The 21,236-nt window shown below is 40.5% G+C and overlaps 1 protein-coding gene across 1 annotated transcript in view; it reads left to right on the forward strand.

Annotated features, from left to right (window-relative positions):
* LOC138157527 (long-chain-fatty-acid--CoA ligase ACSBG2-like) overlaps window positions 1-21,236 on the forward strand; it is a 101,734-nt gene that overhangs the window by 76,205 nt on the left and 4,293 nt on the right. The window contains exons 9-12 of the mRNA XM_069083171.1: window positions 11,800-12,030; window positions 16,225-16,442; window positions 18,211-18,350; window positions 19,845-20,097. Coding sequence (XP_068939272.1) covers window positions 11,800-12,030; window positions 16,225-16,442; window positions 18,211-18,350; window positions 19,845-20,097 — 842 coding nt within the window. The remainder of the gene's footprint in view (window positions 1-11,799; window positions 12,031-16,224; window positions 16,443-18,210; window positions 18,351-19,844; window positions 20,098-21,236) is intronic.

The raw sequence follows: 21,236 nt of genomic DNA on the forward strand, positions 1-21,236 counted from the left end.
GAAGGAAGGAAGGAAGGAAGGAAGGAAGGAAGGAAGGAAGGAAGGAAGGAAGGAAGAAAGAAAGAAAGAAAGAAAGAAAGAAAGAAAGAAAGAAGAAAGGAAGAAAGAAAGAAAGAAAAAGAGAAAATGGGGTCATAAAGAGGCAGACAACCAAAACAACAACAAAGAAACATTTAGGAAATAGAACTCCCCAAGACTGTAATGGCAAGCAAAGAAGTACTTAGTGCCCTGTTTCAGCTACTTAAGTATTTAGCACCTTGTTTGAGCCCCTTGTGGTTTGAAGGTGGGAGGAACTTGTTGATGAAACAGGAAGGGGACAGAACAGGAAGGAGAACCACCATATATAAGGAGTACAGCTGGTACAAAGCAGAACTGAGAAGGGGAATGGTCGTGGAGGCCAGGCACTCTGTTTGTCTGTTCTATTGTGTTGGTGATACTTTGTACAGAAGCCCTGGGACTTTACTGGAAGCCCTGAAAGAGAATGTTCTTATTTTCTGTCTACAGAGGTCCTGGGACTATACTGACAATTTGTGTTGAGTTCTCAGACCTTGTTTGTGGGTCTGTGTTGATTTCACAGGCAGACAGTGAACTGATGATGGTGCTGACAATGTGTATGAATGTTGTTTTGGCTCTGTTAAGCTTTGTCTTCCCAGAAACAGAAACAATGAAGGACTTGGGGTGGACTGGACACCGTGAGCTTCAATATGGAATTGGAACTGGACGAGGAGCTGAGAGCTGCCTGCCTGTGAATCCAGGGAGCTGGATCCATGGAAGAACCATGGAATTCAGGAGCCAAGATGAAAAGACCTCTCCTTGGGAACTTAGTGCTGACTGACAAGATCATGATTTATTATGATCTAGGGGTGGGAGAACTTTGTACTCTGTACCTTGTACCCCTTAAGGATGACTGAGTTAAGGATGATTGGAAACCAATCTCCAATCAAGAAGAGAGGAGACTTTTTGACTGAGAGATTAAGACAATGTGATCTAGGGGTGGGAAAACTTAGACCTTTGTACTTTGTGTCCCTTAAGGAGGACTTTTCCTTAAGGATGATTGGGTTAAGGACTTACAGAATGATATCTTTTGGGTTTTTTTAAATGATATATTTTGTTTAAAACTATGTGGCCACTTTAGTGATAAGTTATTATATCATTGTGAATGCTATACTTTGGTTTCTGTGAATGTTTTGCTTCAGTTTACTGCAGAATAGAGAGTTCACTATGTGATCAGAACCTTAGAGCTATTCACAGCAGCAGTCCTCTGGAAAGCTGCTCATGCTTGGCTTTACAAAGACCCAGAGGAAAAAGCTTCAACCTCTCAAGGTGGGGGGGCCCAAGGGAAAGAAGGAAATAATCTCTGCAATGGGGGATAAAACATGAATGAGAGGGTTCAGAGACACAGTAGTGTCCATCCCGACATGCTTCATGACTGATGAGCTAACACAGCCCAGCTGGATTCTGTAGTTCTGGGCTTCTTGAGGCTTCCCCTCCTATAACTTTACATATCTTCTATGATTCTCTTCAGGAGTTGTATTCCTCCTTGCTTACAAGTAAGGCCTGGCAACACAGCTTCTTTAAACAGTTACCAAATGCATGATTGATTTTTGTCCTTATAATGTCAAGTTCCTCTTCCAATTTAGGAAGAGAATCTTCTTCATATTTTACAAAATGCTAAGATTTAGGTGCATATTAACACTTCATTATTTCTGCTATCTGCCCCTTATTTTTTTATGTGATTACTTTGGGGAGGGAGAGTGAGAAGTAGGTGGAGAAGAGAGAGAAAGAAGTGAAACGTCCTGACTAAATTTCCCCCCCTCCATAGGTAACAACTATCATTATCACCATCTTACAAATAAGAAAATTGAGACTTAGAGGGGTTAACTGACTTGCCCATGGTCACAAAACTGATGTCATAGGAATGACTAGAATTCAAGTCTTTCCCATTTCCAAATTGAATGTTCATTTTACTAGTCCTCACTGCCTCAAAAACCTAATAGCATTAACCCAATGATTTCCTCTTTAGGACTAAAAGTATTGTGAAAAGGAAAAAAAAGACCCATTTGCATTAAATATTCACATAAAAATAAATACATGTATAAAAAAATAGCTGCTTTACTTGAAGTAGCAATATCTTTGAACTAACCTATATGTACAATGTTTGGAAAATGGTTCAATAAATCCTTGAATGGTTAATAGTTCAATAAATGGTTCAATACACAATGTACTCATGTAGAGAGGCAGCTCGGTATAGCAGAAGGAGCAGTGGCTGAGAGCAGCAGAAAGACCTAGCTTCAATTTCTGAACAAGTCACAGCTTCTCATTGCCCCAGGCAATCTTTTAAAGCTGTCAAGTTCAAAAGGCGGAACCAAGATGGCAGAGTAAAGGCAGAAACTCGCCCAAGCTCTCCCATATTCCCCTCTAAACAACATTAAAATAATGCCTTGAAATAAATTCTGCAGCAGCAGAACCCACAAAAGGATGGGGTGAAACAATATTCCAGCATAAGACAACTTGGAAGGCCACAGAAAAGGTCTGTCTCACTGGAGCAAGAGTGAAGCACAGTCTGGTGCAGGCTGAACAAGCCAGTCTGCAACAGGTCTTGAGGGTGACTGAATTGGCAATGGTTTCTGGTGCTCTCAGCCCGCAGATGGCAAGGGGGTTGGACAATTGGTCAGAAGGAGATTATAGTAGCCCCTTTACTGGCACTGGGAACAGGACTCTGCTGCATTGCCCATATGTGGTTCTGGGTTGCTGTCCCAGGGCAAGGAAGAGCACTACCAGAAGCAGGACCTTGGTTACAGATCCAGGGTAGAAAAGAGTACCTGTGGTTGCTTACATACCATATACTAAGCACAGGCCAGGAAAGCAGTGACCATACCTCTTTAGATCATATCATCTTAAAAGAACTGAAAACTTATAGACCCTCCAGAACTATCTCTGAAAACATGAATAATCAGAAGCTTGGGACAGTGTCCCTTCCATCCTGGGAGCACAGCCCAGCTTTAACAAGTTGAAAGTCAAGAAATAAGCTAGAAAATAAAAAGAACAACAACAACAACATAAGAAAGTGATCATAGAAAGTTACTATGGTGATAGGAAGATCAAAACACAAACTCAGAGGAAGACAATGTAATCAAAGCACCTGGATGTAAACCCTTAGAGAAAAGTGTGAATTGGTTTCAGATCCTGGAAAGACTCAAAAAGGATTTAAAAAACGAAATAAGAGATGTACAGGAAAAACTGGGAAAAGAAATGAGAATGATGTAGGGAAATCATAAAAAAGGGTCAACAGCTTGATAAAGGAGCCACAAAAAAATAATACAAGAAAATAACACCTTAACAACAATATGCTAAATGGTAAAAGAGGCACAAAAATACATTGATGAAAATTCCTTAAAAAGAAGAATTGGCCAAATGGAAAAGGAGGTATAAAAGCTCACTGAAGAAAATAATTTCTTAAAAATTAGAATTGAGAAGAGGATTCTGAGAAGATGGTGAGGTAGGTCAGAAAATTCCAAACTCTCAAGATTCCCCCCCCCCCATCCTCACAAAAGAGATAAAATAACACATTAGGACAAACAAAGTGTGGGTAAAAATAAATAAAAATAGGGGCACAACAGGAGTATTCCTGGGACAATTTGAGAAGATCAGAAGGAAAATTCCAGGAGGAGGTTTGGTCTCCATGAAAAGTAAACACCTCCAGGCTAGGGTCAGCTTTAAAAACACACAGCAAACCCTAGGGTTAGTCGGTTTGAGAGGCTGCCTCAGCCCCAACCACAGGAACTTCTTCTCCTGGGATAGTGAGGGGAGTGCATCTGAGCCTGGGAAGATTGAGGGAACATCTGCTGACGAGGAACACCAGCTTTGGTTGTGCTGCAAAGAGCAGACGGGGCAAGAAGGAACCAGCACATGCCTGGTGAGTGAAGAAGCTCCTGGCTGTGGGCACTTATAGGAGATTAGGGGTTTGGCCTTAGTAACAGGCTAGAGGGGAGAACTGAAGATCTGGGGTAGGAGGCACCATCCTCTCTACCCAGGGCTAGAGGTGATTACAAAAATTAAGCTATTACCACAAAAAAATTGCACAGGTAAAGAAGAAAGAGGTCAGCCACAGAAAGTTATGGCAACAGAAAAGACTAGGATTCATTTTCAGAGGAGGATACTGAAGTAAAGAAATCCCCAAAGAATAATATCAAATGGTCACCTGCCCAAAAAGAATTCATAGAAGATCTTTAAAAAGAATTTAAAAATTAAATGACAGAGATGGAGGAAAACCTAAAAAAACTAACTAAATAAATAAGATTAATCCAAGAAAAAGAAGATTATGAAAGGAAAATCAACCAATTAGAAAAGGATATCCAGAATATTTTTTTTTCCTTTTTTTCGGAGGGCAATTGGGGTTAAATGGCTTGCCCAAGGTCACATGGCTAGTTTTTGTGTTAAGTGTCTGAGGCTGGATTTGAACTCAGGTACTCCTGACTCCAGGGCCGGCACTCTATTAACTGTACCACCTAACCACCCCTAGAGATCCAGAATCTTAAGGAAGAAAATGACACCTTGAAAATTAGAATTGGGCAAGGTGAAGTAAAATTATAAGAGATCAAGAAAAAATAAAACAAAATTTGAACAATGAAAAATAGAAGAGGAAGTGTAGCATCTTATAAGAAAAACAACAGATCTAGAGAATAGATCAAGAAGAAAAAACATAAAAATAATTGGATTAACTAAAAACTATGATCAAAAAAAGAATCTTGATACAATAATGCAAAAAATAATTAAAAATTGTCCTGAACCATCAGAACAAAGAAGGAAAGTAAAAATAGAAAAATAAAATCCATCGATCACTACTTAAATCCTATGAGGAAAATTCTTAGGAGTATTATAGTCAAATTCTGAAACCCACAGCTGAAGGATAAAATATTGAAAGCAACAAGAATAAAAAAATTTTAAATATGATGGTGCCACAATTAGAATCACACAAGACCTAGCAGCAGAGACATTAAAGGACCACAGGTTTTGGAATGCTATATATCAAAAAGCAAAAGAACTAGGGCTCTGGCTGAAAATATCATAGCAAGCAAAATTAAGCTGAATGAAAAAAATGGACATTTGATCAATCGTCAGACTTTCAAGACTGTTAAAAAAACAAACAAACCCAAACACACCTGAATTTAATAAGATTTGACATATAATAGCCAAGAGAAATGTAAGGTTATATACCAAAGACTGATTATGAGGGATTCAATAAGGACAGACTGCTTATATTTTATATATGTAAAATGTAAAACATATATCTAAGATTCTTATTAGTAACTGGGTAGCTCTTAAAGAAAGATTGGAGTAAACCTGAGTGTGATATGAATTTAAAAAGTAAAACCATTTAGGAACAGCTAAAAAGAGTAATTATTTTTAGAGAAATGAGGTGCAAGAAGAATTAGATGGGGAAAGAAGGCTGGTAGTTCTGGTAACCTACTTTCATTGGGAATGGGTTTAAGAGGGAACAACACATACATACATATGTATCTATGTTAAAAAGGTCTTCTAAATTCAGAAGGAAAAAATGGTAAGGGGATAGGGAGAGGGGAGAGGACAAGGAAGGGATCTTTAGAAGGGAGGGTAAGGGAATAGGTTATGGGGGCTATAGAAGGATGTTTGGATTTAAGGGAATGTGAGGGTAGAGGAGGGATCCTTGGAGGGTGGCAAGTAATAAGAGGACAAGGTAGTGGGTAAAAGTAAAGTACAGGAGGCAGGAGGGATAGGAAATGAGATGTGCACAAACATAAAAACAAAGATCAGGAGTAGAATTTGTTTGGAAAAGTACATGTCTATATATGTATGTATATATGTATATGTATGTATATATATCTATAGCTATAGAGAAATATATCCATGCTTAAATGTAGCCTTCTGGGGGAGAGGAGGAAGAACAAAGTAAAAAAAAGTACACTGCAGAGAACAAAAGAAAACTTACAAGGAAGCAAAGAAAAGATAGACAACTCTCAATAAAACATGCAGTATTTATCATACAGGCTTTCTTGAAGTGAAAATTTATTGGTACATATTTTGAATCCTCTCTTATGTTCTGCTATGCACATGACATGCTTTCCCGCCCCCTCCCCTTTCTTACTTTGTATTTAGGTTCCAATATTTAAGTTTATGATAAGTTTTTATTTTTTTCTCTATTCTGTATTTGTGTTCTAGTGTTTGAGTCTAAAAATTTAGAAAAATAAAAAAATAAAAATAATTAGGATTGAGCAAGTGAAACCTAATGACTCCATGAGACATCAAGAAACAATAAAACAAATAAGACAAAAGAATGAAAAAATAGAAGAAAAATGAACTATCTCATTGGAAAAACAACTGACCTGGAAAAGAGATCAAGGAGAGATAATTTAAGAATTATTGCATTACCTGAAAACCAACATCAAAAAAAGAGCCTAGACATCTTTCAAGAAATCATCAAAGAGGGGCGGCCAGGTGGCTCAGCAAGTAATAGCACCGGCTCCAGGGTCAGGATGACTTGGGGATCAAATCTGGGCTCAGATACTTAGCACCGCACCCAGAAGTAACTGGCCGTGTAACCTTGAGCAATTTACTTAACCCCGATTGCTTTAAAAAAAAAAAAAAAGAAATCATCAAAGAAAACTACCCTGATAACATATCCTAGAACCAGAGGGTAAATTAGAAATGGAAAGGATCTGTTGATCATCTCCTGATAGAGATCCCCAAATGAAAATTCCTAGGAATATTAAAGCCACATTCCAAAGTTCACAGGACAAGGAGAAAATATTGCAAACAGCCAGGAGGAAACAATTCAAATATGGGGCCAGAGTCAGAATAACACAAAAAAATTAGCAGCTTTTAAATTAATGGATCAGAGAGCTTGGAATATGATGTCCTGGAGGGCAAGGGCACTAGGATTACAACTAAGAATTGTTTATCCAGAAAAACTGAGTATAATCCTTCAGGGGGAAAAAAAAATAGATATTTAATGAAATAGAAGACTGTGCATACTCTTTGATCCAAAAAATACCACCACTAGGTCTATATCCCAAAGGAATTTAAAAAAAAACCTATTTGTACAAAAATATTTATAGCAGTTCTTTTCATGGTGGCAAAGAACTGGAAACTGAGGGGATGGCCATCAGCTGGGAAGTGGCCGAACATGTCATGGTATACGATTGTAAGGTATATGACTGAAATGGAATACTATTTGTGTTATAAGAAATGAAAAGCAGGATGATTTCAGAAAAAGCGGTGAAGTGAGTAGAACCAGAACACTGTACAACAATATTGTACAGTGATCAACTGTGAATGACTTAGCTATTCTCAGAAATACAATTTCAAAGGACTCATGATGAAAAGTGCTACCCCACCTCCAGAAAAAGAACTGATGGAGTCTGAATGTAGATTGAAGCATACTATATTTTTCACTTTCTTTGTTATTTACATGGGGCTTTTTTTTGGTCTATATTTTCTTTTACAACATGACTAATATGGAAATATATTTTGCATAACTGTGCATGTATAATTTACTTCATATGACACTGTTTCAGGGAGGGGCAAAGGGAGGAAGAAAGGCAGAGAATTTGGAACTCAAAATTTTAAAAAAATGTATGTTTAAAAAAAGAATGATAACAATGAGACAAAATGACAAAATTTATGGGATGTAGCTAAAGCAGTACTTAGGGGAAGATTTCTATCTAAATGCTGACATCAATAAAATAAAGAGCAGCATACAATTGAAAAAAATAGAAAAATAAATTTAAAATCCCCAATTAAATATTAAATTAGAAAAACTGAAAATCAAAGGAGAGATTAATAAAACTGAAATTAAGAAAACCATTGAACTAATAAATAAAACTGGGACCTGGGTTTTATTTTTAAAAACCCAATAAAATAGATAAACCATTGGTTAATTTGATTCAAAAAAAGAAAAGAAAACCAAATCACCAGTATCAAAAGTGAAAAAGGTGAATTCATCATCAACAAAGAGAAAATGAAAGCAATTATTAGAAGCTATTTTGCCCAATCATATACTAATAAATCAAACAATCTAAGTAAAATGGATGAATATTCACAAAAATATGAATTGCCCAGATTAGAGAAGTGAAAATGAAATAATTAAATAACCCTATCTTAGAAAAATGAATTGAAAAAGCCATCAATGATCTCCCTAAGAAAATTTCCCCAGGGTCAGATGGATCTGCCAAACACTTGAAGAACAATTAACTGCAGACAATATAAAATACTTGGGGGTCTACCTGCCAAGACAAATCCAGGGACTATATAAACACAATTACAAAACAATTGGATGCAAACAATTGGAGAAATATTAATCACTCATGGGTAGGCTGAGCCAATATAATAAAAATAGCAATTCTACCTAAATTTACTTGTTCATTCAGTGCCATCCCAATCAAACCACCAAAAAAATTATCAAAACAATCTGGGACTGGCTCCATACCAATCAAACCACCAAAAAAATTATCAAAACAATCTGGGACTAGCTAAGAAATAGAGTGGTAGATTTGGGGAATAGATCAAGTATATAATAAACGGTAATAAATGATCATAGTAATCTAGTATTTGATAAATGAAAACACTCAAGTTTTGGGGACAAGAAACAACTATTTGACTAAAACTGCTGGAAAAACTGGAAAGCAGTTTGGTAGAAACTATGCCTCAGCCAACATTTCACACTGTATATTAAGATAAACCCAAAAAGCTGTAAAACTGCAAATATCCTTGACCCAGTAATACCACTACTAGGTCTGTTTTCCAAAGAGATTAATAAAAGAGAAAAGGACCTATATGCACAAAAATATTTATAACAGCTCTTTTTGTAAGGCAAAGAATTGGAAAATGAGGGACTGTCCATCAATTGGGGTATGTCTGAACAAGTTGTGGTATATGATTGTAATGGAATATTATTCTGGTATAAGAAATAATGAGTAGGATGCTTTCAAAGAAACTTTGAAAAATGTATACAAATTGATGCAAGGTAAAGTGAGCAGAACCAGGAAAACATTATACACAGAAATAGCAACATTGTATGGTGATCAACTGAGAATGACAGCTACTCTCAGAAACACAATTATTCAAGACAATTCCAAAGGACTCATAATGAAAAATGCTATCCATCTCTTCATATGGAGAACTGATGGATTCTGAATACAGATGGATTATTTTTCAGGGGTTTTTTGTCTGCATTTTCTTTCACAACATCACTAATATGGAAATGTGTTTCACATGACTGCACATGTATAACATCCATAAAATTGTCCTCTCAACAAGTGGAAAGGGAGGGAAGGAGAGAATTTGGAACTCAATTAAAAAAAAAACTTTAAAAATTTACATTAATTGGAAAAAATAAAATATTTAAAAAGTAAGAGGATATATTTTAATTAAAAAAAAAAAAAACCTGTTAAGTTCCCAAACTGTATCCAGGTAGGGAGTCCATACAGCTTGAGTTCCCTAAACTGAAAAGGTAACAGGTAGCAATGGAACTGAATGTTATGTAACCATAAAAAGTGATAAATGTGAAGAATAAAAGGAAATAGGAAAGCCATTCAATAAGTATTAAGCACCTACTATGTGTCAGTCACTGTGCTAAGCACTGGGGATACAAAAAGAGGCAAAAGATAATCCTTGCCTTCCAGGAGTTTACAATCTAATGGGGAGGAGTTACAACATGCAAACAAACACACAGGATAAATAGGAAATAATAAACAGAGGAAAAGCATTAGAATTAAGAGAAGTTGGGACAGATTTCCTATAGAAGGTAGGATCATAGTTCAGACTTAAAAGTAAGCCAGGGAAGCCAGGAGGTAGAGATGAGGAGGAAGATATTTCTAGTCATGGGGGATGGCTATAGAAAATGCCTGGAACAGAAAGAGATGGAGTTATCTTCTTTGTGGAATAACTAGGAGGCCAGTGTCACTGGATCACAGAATGTGTGGAGAGGAATAAGGTATAGAAAGATTGGAAAGGTAGAAAGGGCTAGGCTGTGAAGGGCTTTGAATGCCAACAGAGCACTTTGTATTTTTTCCTAGAAGTACCAGAGAACAACTTAAGTTTATTCAGTGGCGGGTGGGGGTGACATAATCAGAACTGCAATTTAATAAAATCACTTTAGTGACTAAATAGAGGATGGGCAGCAGTGGAGGGAGACTTGAGGCTGGCAGACCCACCAGCAAGCTATTGCAGTAATCTAGGTGTGATGTGACAAGGGCCTGTACCAGGATGTTGGTAGGATCAGAGGAGAGAAGGGAGTGTATTCAAGAGATTTTTACAAGGGTGAAATCAATATACTTTGGCAAAAGATCGGATATTGAGGGGTGAAAGAGAATTTCAGGATGACTACTACTCATCAACCCGAGGGACTGGGAGGATGGTGTTACCCTCCACAGGAACAAGGGAAGGTAGAAGCTAGAGAGGGAAAGATAATAAAATCTGTTTTGGATATATTGAATTTAAGATGTCCACTGGACATCCAGTTTGAGATATCTCAAAGGTAGTTGGAGATGTTAAAGGTGGTTGGGATAGCGTGGGTAGACGGTCTTAGAATCATTACATAGAGATGGTAATTAAATCCATGGGAGCTGATGAAATCACCTAGAAAAGAAGTACAGAGGAAAAAGAACCCTGAGGGACACTTCTAGTTAGGGAGTGTGATCTGGAAAAGGACTGAGCAAAGGAGATGGAGAAGCAGCAGTCAGGTAGGTAGGAGAAGCAGGAGAGAGTGATGTCCCAAAAAACTAGTGAGAAGAGAGTATCATTGGTAACTCTGGAGGGCCATTTGAGTGGAATGATAAAGCTGGAAGTCAGATTATAAAGGGAGAAAGAGAAAGTGGAGGCACCCATTGTAGATGACCTTTTCAAGGATTTGAGCTACAAAGGGCAAAAGAAATACAGGATGATATTTCGCATCAAGTGAGGGTTTTTTTCCAAGATGGAGGAGACGTGGGACATGAAGTGGGATGGTTTTCCTGGATTTGGAGCCAGAGAGGCTGGGTCTAACTCTTGACTTAGTGCCTGTTACAGCACATGAAAGAACACCGGCAGAAGCAAAGATTCTTCATCTTTCAGCTGCCATACTGTGTGACTTTGAGGCAAATCATTTCAAACTGTATGGACCTTGGTTTTCCTGTCTCTAAAACTGGGGTTAAGACAAAATTATTTCTAAGGTCCCTTCCAGTACTAGTTTGAGAAAGCTTGGTGTAGTTTATAGTGTGCTGAAATTGAAGCTGGGAAGACATGAGTTAAAATGTTGACTCAGACATTCCCTAGCTGTGTGACCTCTCTGATCCTCAGTCTCCTTATCTGAAAAACGGGAATAGTTATACACCTACCTCACCAGCTGTATGTCCTTGAACAAGTCACTTAAACTTACATGAGCTTCACTCCAAAAATGGAGATAATAATTGTATCCGCTTCACAGGGTTGTTGTGAGGGATCAAATGAGATAAAAACCTTAAAGTTACATAAATAAGAGGTAGTTTTTCTACAGCACTCTAAGGTTTTCACGTAATTCACAAATATTATTTGAGTCTCACCACAACTGAGAGGGAAGCATTATTATTATCATCTCTATTTTACAGATGAGAAAACTGAGAAAGACAGAGGTTAAATGACTTGCCTAGGGTCACACTAAAGTGTCTGAGACTGGATTTGAACTCAGGTTTTCCTAACATGAGTCCAGGGCCCTATCTACCGTGCCCCCTACCTTCTATCCATAACTTTGAGTTATTCTATTAATCTTTCTAGCCCATCAGTCCCTCGTATTCGTTTCTTTTAAAGAGCCCACTATCCTTTGAGCTTCCGTGTGGCCAAGAAGCTGATATATGACAGGGTGCACCGGGATCTAGGCCTTGATCGCTGTCTCCAGTTTCTGAGTTCGGGCTCTGGCCTCTCCAAGGAAACCCAGGAGTTCTTCCTCAGCTATGATATCACCCTGTTGCCAATGTATGGGATGACAGAATGCACGGGACCTCATACTATTTCGACTGAGAAAGAATTCAAGCTGTTAAGGTATTTAGGCTATGGCTGAGAACCAAGGGCCGCTTTGACCCCCACCTCAAACCAAGGGGAGGTAACAGAAGAGACAGGAACCATGTGTGTGTGTAGGGGGGTGGGGGTTGGGAGGAGGTAAGGGTGGGGTGGAAGTTGGTCGTGGGTTTGGTCCCAGAATCTGGATGGAAGGAAGAGGCAGGTTTTCATTCTTGTGGTTTCCCTAAGTAACTGGGGGTTGAGGACTGTCCAGAGAGGTGAGACACATTAGGGGAAACAGGGAAAAGGAATGAGTGTTATAAGAAGGCAGTGAACCTTGGAGGAGAGTGTTTGGCAAGTCACTTTTTAATTTGGTCCAACAAAGTACCTACTAACTGCAGAAGACTATCCTTTACATGAAGGGAAAGACATACCCCCTGTTATTTTGGAGCTGATGGTCTAGTAGAGAGGACAGCCAAACACAGGGAAGGATAACAATACCCAAGCTTTAGCTATGGGGGGCATCCAAGGACAAAGTGGTCACCAACTGGTGTGTGTATGAGAGGGATGTGGGGAGGGTAATCATGAATGGACCTTGAAGGTTGGGTAGTCTTTCAACTGACCTGCATTTGGTTTAAGGTCTATGAAAATGACAAGGCTTTTTGGTCATGGGCAAAGAAATTATATAAACATATTTTATGATAAACTTAGGAGTCTGGGATGAGATGGTAGTGAAAGTGTTTTTGAAGAGTATGAAGTCCTACTGATGCCCCGAAGGGCTTGGTAGGAGGGCTCTCTGACTCAGTTTTCTGATCTATAAAATGGGGAGAAAAATACTATCACTTATCTCTTAGGGTTGTTGTGAGGATTAAATGAGATATTTGCAAAACTTTCTGCAAACCTTAAAGCACTGTATAAGTGTTAGGTATTATTATTATCATTAACCTTGAACAATATTGCATTGCTATCTCAGTTCTTAACAATACGCAAAAACCTTTGACAAACTGCAGCCCTGCATTGTTGAGTACTTCTCTCTTCCTGGTCAGACACTTTTCTGGGTTTGACACTCCTCTTCTGGCTCCCTTCTTCACTGTCTGCCCACTCCTCAGCACCTTTTGCTGAATCATCATGTCACACCCTCCAACAATGGATGCACCCCAAGGCCATGTTCTAGATAGACCCTCTTCTCTTTCTACACCATCTCAATGGGTGACCCCATCAAGTACCACGGTTTCATGATCTAGGCAGATTAGAGACAATCCAAATCTTTCTCCCAAGCTCAAGGCTTATGTTACCAATTGCCTATTGAACATTTTAAACAGGACATCCTGTAGGCATCTCAAACTCAACACAACCAAAAGGCTATTTCCCCCCAAATCCTCCTCTCTTGAGGATTCCACCAGCCTCCCAGTCCCTCAGGTTCACCACCTAGGTGCTATCCTCATTTTCTCTCATTCCCCCATATCCAATCTGTTGCCAAGGCCTTTCAATCCTACTTTCTTACATGTCCCCTTCTCTCCTCTGACACTTACTACCACTCTGGCACTGGTCCCCATCACCTAACAGCTAAACCATTGCGACAGTCTGCTGGTTTGTCTACCTGCCTCGGATCTCTACCCACTCCAGTCTACTTTCCACTCAACTGTCAAAGTGATCTTCCTAAAGTGCAGGTCTGACCTCGTATATGCATTCTCATATTCAGTGGGCTCCCTATTACCTGCAGGAGCTCATACAAGGGCTCCCTATTACCTGTAGGTTCACCTACAAACTCTTCTGCTTGGCATTTAAATTTTGCCCCTTCCTATTTCTAAGCCTTATTATATTGCTCCCCTTCCCCTATTCGATGATCCAGCCATATTGGCCTTCTTGGTATCTTGCCTACATGTCCCACTGCTGGACCTTTGTACTGTCCAACCCTCAGGTCTGGAATATATTTCTTATGTCCTCCTCTTAGAATTTCTAGTTTCTTTCCTTCAAGAATTAAGATCAAATGCTTCCTTCTACATGAAACCTTTCCCTGACTCCCTCAGCTACAGCCCTTTCCCTTCCAAAAATTGCCTTGAGCTATTTTTAATGTTTTGCATGTGCATGTTGTCTTCCCTAATAGAATGTAAACTCCTGGAGGGTAAGGATTCTTTAGCCTTTGTTTTAACAGAGTGTCTAGCACATAGTGGGTGGCTAATAAAAGCTTGTTGATTGATTGGGTGTTTTTAGGTGAGAGGGGTTTGGACTAAGTTATCTCTGAAATTCCTCCCAGCTCTTAGTCTATGTTCTCTGGCATCTTTTAACCCTTAAAGTTTTGTGGGAAGCCTATAGTGATACCCAGTCTCCAAGATGCAGTTATGCCTCCAGTGTTCTACAACCAGAACCTTCTCCTCATATTTGGGGAAGTCGACACATGCAGTATTTTACCCTTCTTTGTTCAAAGCTGTTGCCTAGGCCTAGAATGCCCTCCTTTACCTCTATCTGTTGGAACACCTTTCCTCAAGGCCCAGTACCAGCTCACAGACTGTCTCCTACCTGACATCTCTTTATTTTCCCAGTGGTTAGAGCTGCCCCTATTTTCCTTGTAATTTCTTTGTATTTATCTTGGGTGTTTTGTATTTAATTATCTTGTAGGTATATCATCTCCTTTCAGTAAGAGTAGATGGGTCCTCTGAGGACCTGAGGAATTCTATGAGGGTAAAAAAAGGGCAGAATACACTCCTTGAAGGTTTGGGAGGGGAAGGGAACAATTATTTCTTGAGTACTATGTGTTTGGCATTGTGCTAAGTGCTTTACAAATCATCTTATTTAGTCCTCACGACAACTCTAAGAGGTAAGTAAAACCCCATTTTACAGTTAAGAAAAATGAGGCATTCAGAGGTTAAGTGACTTCCCCAGGTTCACAAAGACACTAAATGTCTGAGGTTGGATTTGAACTCAGGTCTCCAGGCTCCAGGCCTAGCCCTCCATCCAATGCTGACTCAGACTTTGGTTCTGTATCATCTTCAATTCAACAACATGTAAATACTTGCCATATGCAAGGTATAATGCTGGGTGTTGTGGATACAGAGACAAAATCCTTTGAACGGTCCACTTTCTAGAGAGGTGATACAGAATATGAAAGATATACACATGTGAATACAATCCATTTAAAGAGGGAGATGGCTAATAGTTGGAAATGAGATCAAGAAAGGTGGGTAGGTGGCCCCTTGGAAGGAAACCAGGCAAAAGTAAAGGCGGTGGTGGTGGGAGACAGAATATCACTGAAGGGGAAAAGTTAACAGTTCAAGTTGCCTGGAACAGAGAGTGGAGTTAACATGGGTCAATACTGGAAAGGCAGATGGAAGCCAGCATGGTGAGAGGCTTAAAGGCCTGGTCAAAGAACAATAGGGAGCCAGGGAAGGTTCCTGAGTAGTGGGGCATGATGACATGATTAAGCTGTCCCTTAGTAATATTCGTTTATGTTCAGCTGTGTGAATTGAAGAAGGGAGAGACCTAAAGCAAGGAGCCTAGTGAAGGTGTGTTGAATTGAGTTGAAGGTGCAAAAAGGCAAATTTAGGCTCAGTGCAAGGAGAAATGTTTGTAATGCTTAAAGCTATCCCAAAGAGGGATGGGGGTGATCTAGGAATGTTCCTCCTCATTGGAGATTTTCTAGCAAAGGGGTGATTTTTGTTTTTTTTTTGGGGGGGGGAAGGGAAGGAAGGAGGGCAGGGCAATTGGGGTTGTGACTAGCCCAAGGTCACATAGCTAGTAAGTGTTAAGTGTCCAAGGTTGGATTTGAACTCAGGTCCACCTGACTCCAGGGCCAGTGCTCTATTCACTGCACCACCTAGCCATCCCTGAAGAGGTGATTTTTTTTTTGCTTTCTGGAGAGCAATTGGGGTTAAGTGACCTGCCCAAGGTCACACGGCTTGTTTTTATGTTAAGTGTCTGAGGTCGGATTTGAACTCAGGTCCTCCTGACTCCAGGGCCAGTGCTTTACTCACTGTACCACCTAGCTGCCCCAGAAGAGGTGATTTTTAAGTATGAATAGGACTAGATGGGACCTCTGAGGACCTGAGGGATTTTATGATTCTATGAGGTAGAAGACAAAGGACAGAGGCAGGGAGAAAGTTAGGGACCAAAATCATCTCTCCCCCTGGCATGAGGCTGATACCAAACTCTAGCTGTCATCTAAGGAAATCCTCAGCAGGTCCATGGGGATGGTTTGTAAGGAGGGGCCTTTGTTACTGTTATCCTGTCTCTTCTCAGCAGTGGGAAGACAATCATAGGTGCCAACAGCGCATTCCGGCATGCAGACCAGGATGGCATGGGCGAATTCTATATCTGGGGCAGGCACCTTACCATGGGTTACCTGAACAATGAATATAAGACGAAAAAGATCTTTGACCCAAAAGGTTGGCTGCACACTGGAGACATGGGCCTCATGGATTCAGAGGGTTTTATCCATATCACTGGCAGGACAGAAGGTAAAGGAAAGGGAGACACACTAGCCAGCTTTCCAACAACAGCTTCTCTCTCCCTTAATGACTCATGATTGAAAGAATGAAAGGAAAAGCATTAAGGAGCCTCTCAACTAGTCCCACACTCTGCTTAGTGAGGTTTGGGGCAGTCTCTGCCCTAAAGAAATTTATATCCTGATAGGGGAAGAAAAAAGAGATGGGGGAGTGGTGGCCTGAGTGGGCTGTTGGTGGTTAGGGGATAATGGGTGGAATTACAGGGCTATGGACTGCCCAGGGATGGTAAGACTGACTGGATTACTTTTCCCAAATTCAGGCAGAAGAGTCATCATGGTGGGAAGATGGTGGGAATAAGGGAATAAGAATTTATAGGGTGCTTTTGCAAATGAGATCTCATTTGATCCTCACAACAACCCTGAGAGTCAGGTGCTAGTTTATCTCTACAGTTGAGGAAACAGGAAAACGGAAGTTAAAGTGACTTACCCCAGAGTCACACAGCTAAGAAGTGTGAGGTCAAATTTGAACTCAGGTCTTCCTGACTCCAGTGCTTTGTCTGCCACCACTTGTCCTCGTCTGAAACAGCAGCTAGCTAGATTCTGGGATTAGATTAAACACCCCAGGCACCCAGGAGCCCAGGCAGGCGCCTGAGGGCCAGTTTGGAGGTGGGCACCAGCTTGCAGGTCACCTTACTCATAGGTTCATATACTTCAAACTAGGAGGAACCTCTGAGATCATCCAGAGCAAGGGCCAGGAGAGTTAAGTGACTTCCTCAAAGCCATTCTGTTATGAAGCAAGGGAACTAGAATTCAAATTCAGATTTTCCAATCTAAATCCTTAGTTATTTCCACTATCCCTCACCCCAGCATAAGACTTGCCAGAGATATTTTAAAGTAAAATTTTAAACCTCATTAGCAAGAACATAGGAATTAGTCAAGGGAGTAGGGTTCAGTAATCTTCCTTCTTTGGAAGTTAATTGTCAGGGGCCAAAAGAAAGGCTTTGGATCAACTGCTAATTGTTCATTGAAACTGCAAGCAAGTTAATTATGTAATTGAATTCACCTGGCCCTTGACACATAGCTTCCTGATGCTGTGGCCCTTTACAGAAGATAACCCGATTAGTCTAGTATTCGTTTTACAGAAGGGGGAACTGAGGTCCAAGAGAGGAAAGAGACTTGCCCGAGGCCAAACTGAGTTGATGGAAGGACCTAGGGCTCCAGGTCTCCTCATGTCTTGCTCAGAACATTCCCTCGCAGGACTGTGAAAAGGATAATGACAATTCACATTTGCAAAGCATATGATGGTCTATGGAATACTTTCCCCTCCTCACCCTGTGTAAAAAGTACTATTTTCAATTTTATCGATAAGGAAACTGAAGCCTGGGGAAACAAAGTGAGTTGCCCCAGTTCACATCTAGTAAATGTTGGATCTGGGACTCAACAACAGATTCTCTTCGGCTCCAAGAAGAGCATTCTTTCTACTACTCTACCTTGTCTCCAGGATGACGATAAAATGAACATGAAAGTACTTTACAAACTGGGAGCTTTGTAAAAATGGGAATGGCTTTGCAAACTGTAAAAGGGCTCCGAAAAATGTACTCTGTAAATGGTAAAGTGTTCTGCAAACTGTCAGGTGCTTTGTATAATTGCTTTGTAGATTGTAAAGCACTGGGAGAATATCAATTATTTCCATTTTGAAGAATGTAGTTGCCTTGTTGACAAAAGAAAATATTCCCTTATATTTTAAATGCTTTTTCCCCCCTTTTTTGGTATTGTTTCAGAAGTCATCATTACCTATGAGGGGGAAAAAATCTTTCCTGTTCCAATTGAGAATATGCTGAAGAAAAATATTCCCATCATCCACCATGCTATGATTGTGGGAAACCAAGCCAAGTTCCTGAGTGTACTGCTGACACTAAAGGTCTTTTGCTTTATTATTTGGTCTATATGGGACACTGGGTAGTGGTAGTGGTGATATCCTTACTGAGCCATCCACTCTTCAGTGAGGACACAGCATATCTAAAATCGGTGGTCAGTCAAAGCAATGGTACCTGTACCTATACTCTGCCACCCAAGTCTATCGCCCAGGTTCTGACTCCTGGATGTGAACTTGCTGCTCATAAAACATGGCAGAAACTTGTGGCACTTGTTATTAGCCAGCGTTCAGTGACTACCGGTATTGTGCTGAGGGCTCAGGTGCTACCAAGAGATGTAGGCTCAGTCCATGCTCTCAGATGCTTTACATTCTACAGAACCTGGGAGAGACCAGATCAACACCAAAAGAAGGAATCCCTCCCTAGCTGTCTTCAAAGAACAGTTCAAATAATTCCTCTTCTACCAGGCCTTTCCAGACCACTAAAGCTTCTATTTGCTAGAGTCCTTCCGCAAAAATATATACTTTGTGTTTATTATATTTACGTATTTCACCTGCAAGGGGCCACTCTGGGCAGTGGGTAAAAGGTTAGCCATGGAATGAGGATGACTGCCACTGGTGGCCACCGTTTCCCTCTGACACAAGCTGGCTGTTCATTTAGTGCCCTAGTGCCCCAAGCAACCCTCTTAGGAGTGCTGATCTGAATTGGTTGAGGCATTTTCCTTACTGAGAGATCACCATACTAATGAAATTACTGGTCTGGTCCATTTACTTATACAGGGCATCCCAAAAGTCTCAGTTCAGATTTTGTAGGGTTTTTTTGTTTGATGTTTTAATGGCTTACGACAACACTGAAGCTTTTGGGACACCCTCTACATATATACACATGTTGATTTCTCTTGATAGAATAGTTCCTTAAGGGTTGGAACTGTTTTTGTCTTTGTATCACCAGAGAACTGGGGCAGTAGCTGGCACATTGGACACAAGACATGCCATCTCCTAACTCCAGGAATTTCTACTAGCTGTCTCCTATGTTTCTCTCCCTCATCTCCATTTCATGGCTTCTCTAACTTCCTTTGGCTAAAACCCCACGGTCTCCAGGAAGCCTTTTCCAATCATCCTCAAGACTAACGATTTTTCTCCATTACATCTTTCCCATTTATACTGTTTATAGCTTGTTTCTACTTGGTCATTTGCATGTCAACTCCCCCATTCGACAATGCCTCATAGACAGCAAGGATTGTCTTTTATCCATGTATGCCCAGAATCTAAGTAGTACATAGTACGCAGTTAATAAATACATGCTGACTAGTTTGCTGGGTACCAAGGAAACCGTGTAGGCAGTGAGTCCAATAGGAGTGATTCTTGGGGAGCAGTTTCTTTGTGGGGGGAATTAGCTGGTTATTTTGACCCATCTCCAGGAAAGAGTCCTTGGCTTTGGGGCAAATCTTTGGAATCATTTCCAGGGTGAGGGACGGGTAGACATCATGGTGGGGGAGGAAAGCATTCACTGCCAATGAGTCTGAATTATTTCTCCCACAGTGTGAGATCAATGTGGAGACAGGTGAGCCCCGAGGCATGCTGACACAAGAAGTCATCAATTTTTGCAGAAGTCACAATAGTAAGGCGTTCAAAGTGACAGATATCACGGAAAACCAAGACCCCATCATTGACAAAATAATACAGAGAGGCATCGATGAAATCAACAAACAAACTAACTTTGAGTCTCACAAGATCCTCAAATGGAAAGTCTTAGAGAAGGACTTCTCCATTATAGGCGGAGAACTAGGTAGGTGGGGGCTACTGACCCTGAGTGGGAACATTAGAATCCTGGAATGCCCCAGCTGGGAGGCGCCTTAGGACATAGATTAATATGTATTCTGGCTCTAATGAGCTAGAAAGAAACTTGGAATATAAACCATCAGGGACAAGTGGGACCTTAGAAAATAAGAGCCAGAAGGGCCCATAAGGATCTCAAGTTCAACTCCCCTACCTACTACTCCCTTTATAGTTCTGGGGAAAACAGGCCAGAAAGGAGGAAAACTGACAGCATGTTCAGTAAACCAATGTCAGAGTCAGACTCTCTGACTCCTGACCTCCCTAGGCTCTTTCTTTCCAGACCAGAGGCTCTGAAGTTTGGGTCAGTGAAGTAGAGTAGGATTGTGGGTAAAGTCTGAGCAGTTTGATTCTTAAAGATTAATCTGCATTATTGATATTTTCTCCATCAACTTAAGTCCGGATAACCAACAAAACAAGTCAATCCCCGATTTGTAGTGTTTGAGATTCCCAAGATGTATTTGCTCTCCTTGAAAATTTCACTGAGAACTGGCTCTAACAGCCCACCCCTGGTCCTCCTTGTACCTTGAGTTTTATGTAGTAATGCTGGGGGCCTTGGGCCCCATAAAATCCTTAACAGATATGCCCTGAACACTGGGTGCATATCCCAGTTGGAAGTGCCCTTAGCATTTAGTCCAATCTTTTCTTTTTATGAATAAGCAAATTGAGGCCCAGAGGTAGAATGGGTTTGTCTGTGGTCCCACAGTTAAGTGACTGGGCCAAAATTCAAACATGGGTCCCCTGGACTTGGGGAAGGTGCAAACGGACTTGGCATGTTGTATGTGTGTGTGTGTGTGGGGGGGGGAGAGTATGATAAAAGACCTATTTGGTCAGAGCTTAGCATTCAGACAGGTGAATGAGAAATAAAGAGAATGATGTAAGATGGTGATGTAAGGATGGACAATGGAATAGGAAAGGCTTGAAGTCAGAGGACTGGGTTCAAATCCTGCCATGATCACTTATTTATATGATGTTGGACAAGATACTTAAATTTTCGGGGCGGCCAGGTAGCACAGCGAGTAAGAGCACCGGCCCCAGAGTGGGGATGACCTGGGATCAAATCCGGGCTCTGATACTGAGCACCACACCCAGAAATAA

This window comes from Petaurus breviceps, unplaced genomic scaffold (genome assembly GCF_028583685.1).
Source record: "Petaurus breviceps papuanus isolate PSGF00001 unplaced genomic scaffold, PetGlider_PUasm1.0 172, whole genome shotgun sequence".
Lineage (NCBI taxonomy): Eukaryota > Metazoa > Chordata > Mammalia > Diprotodontia > Petauridae > Petaurus > Petaurus breviceps.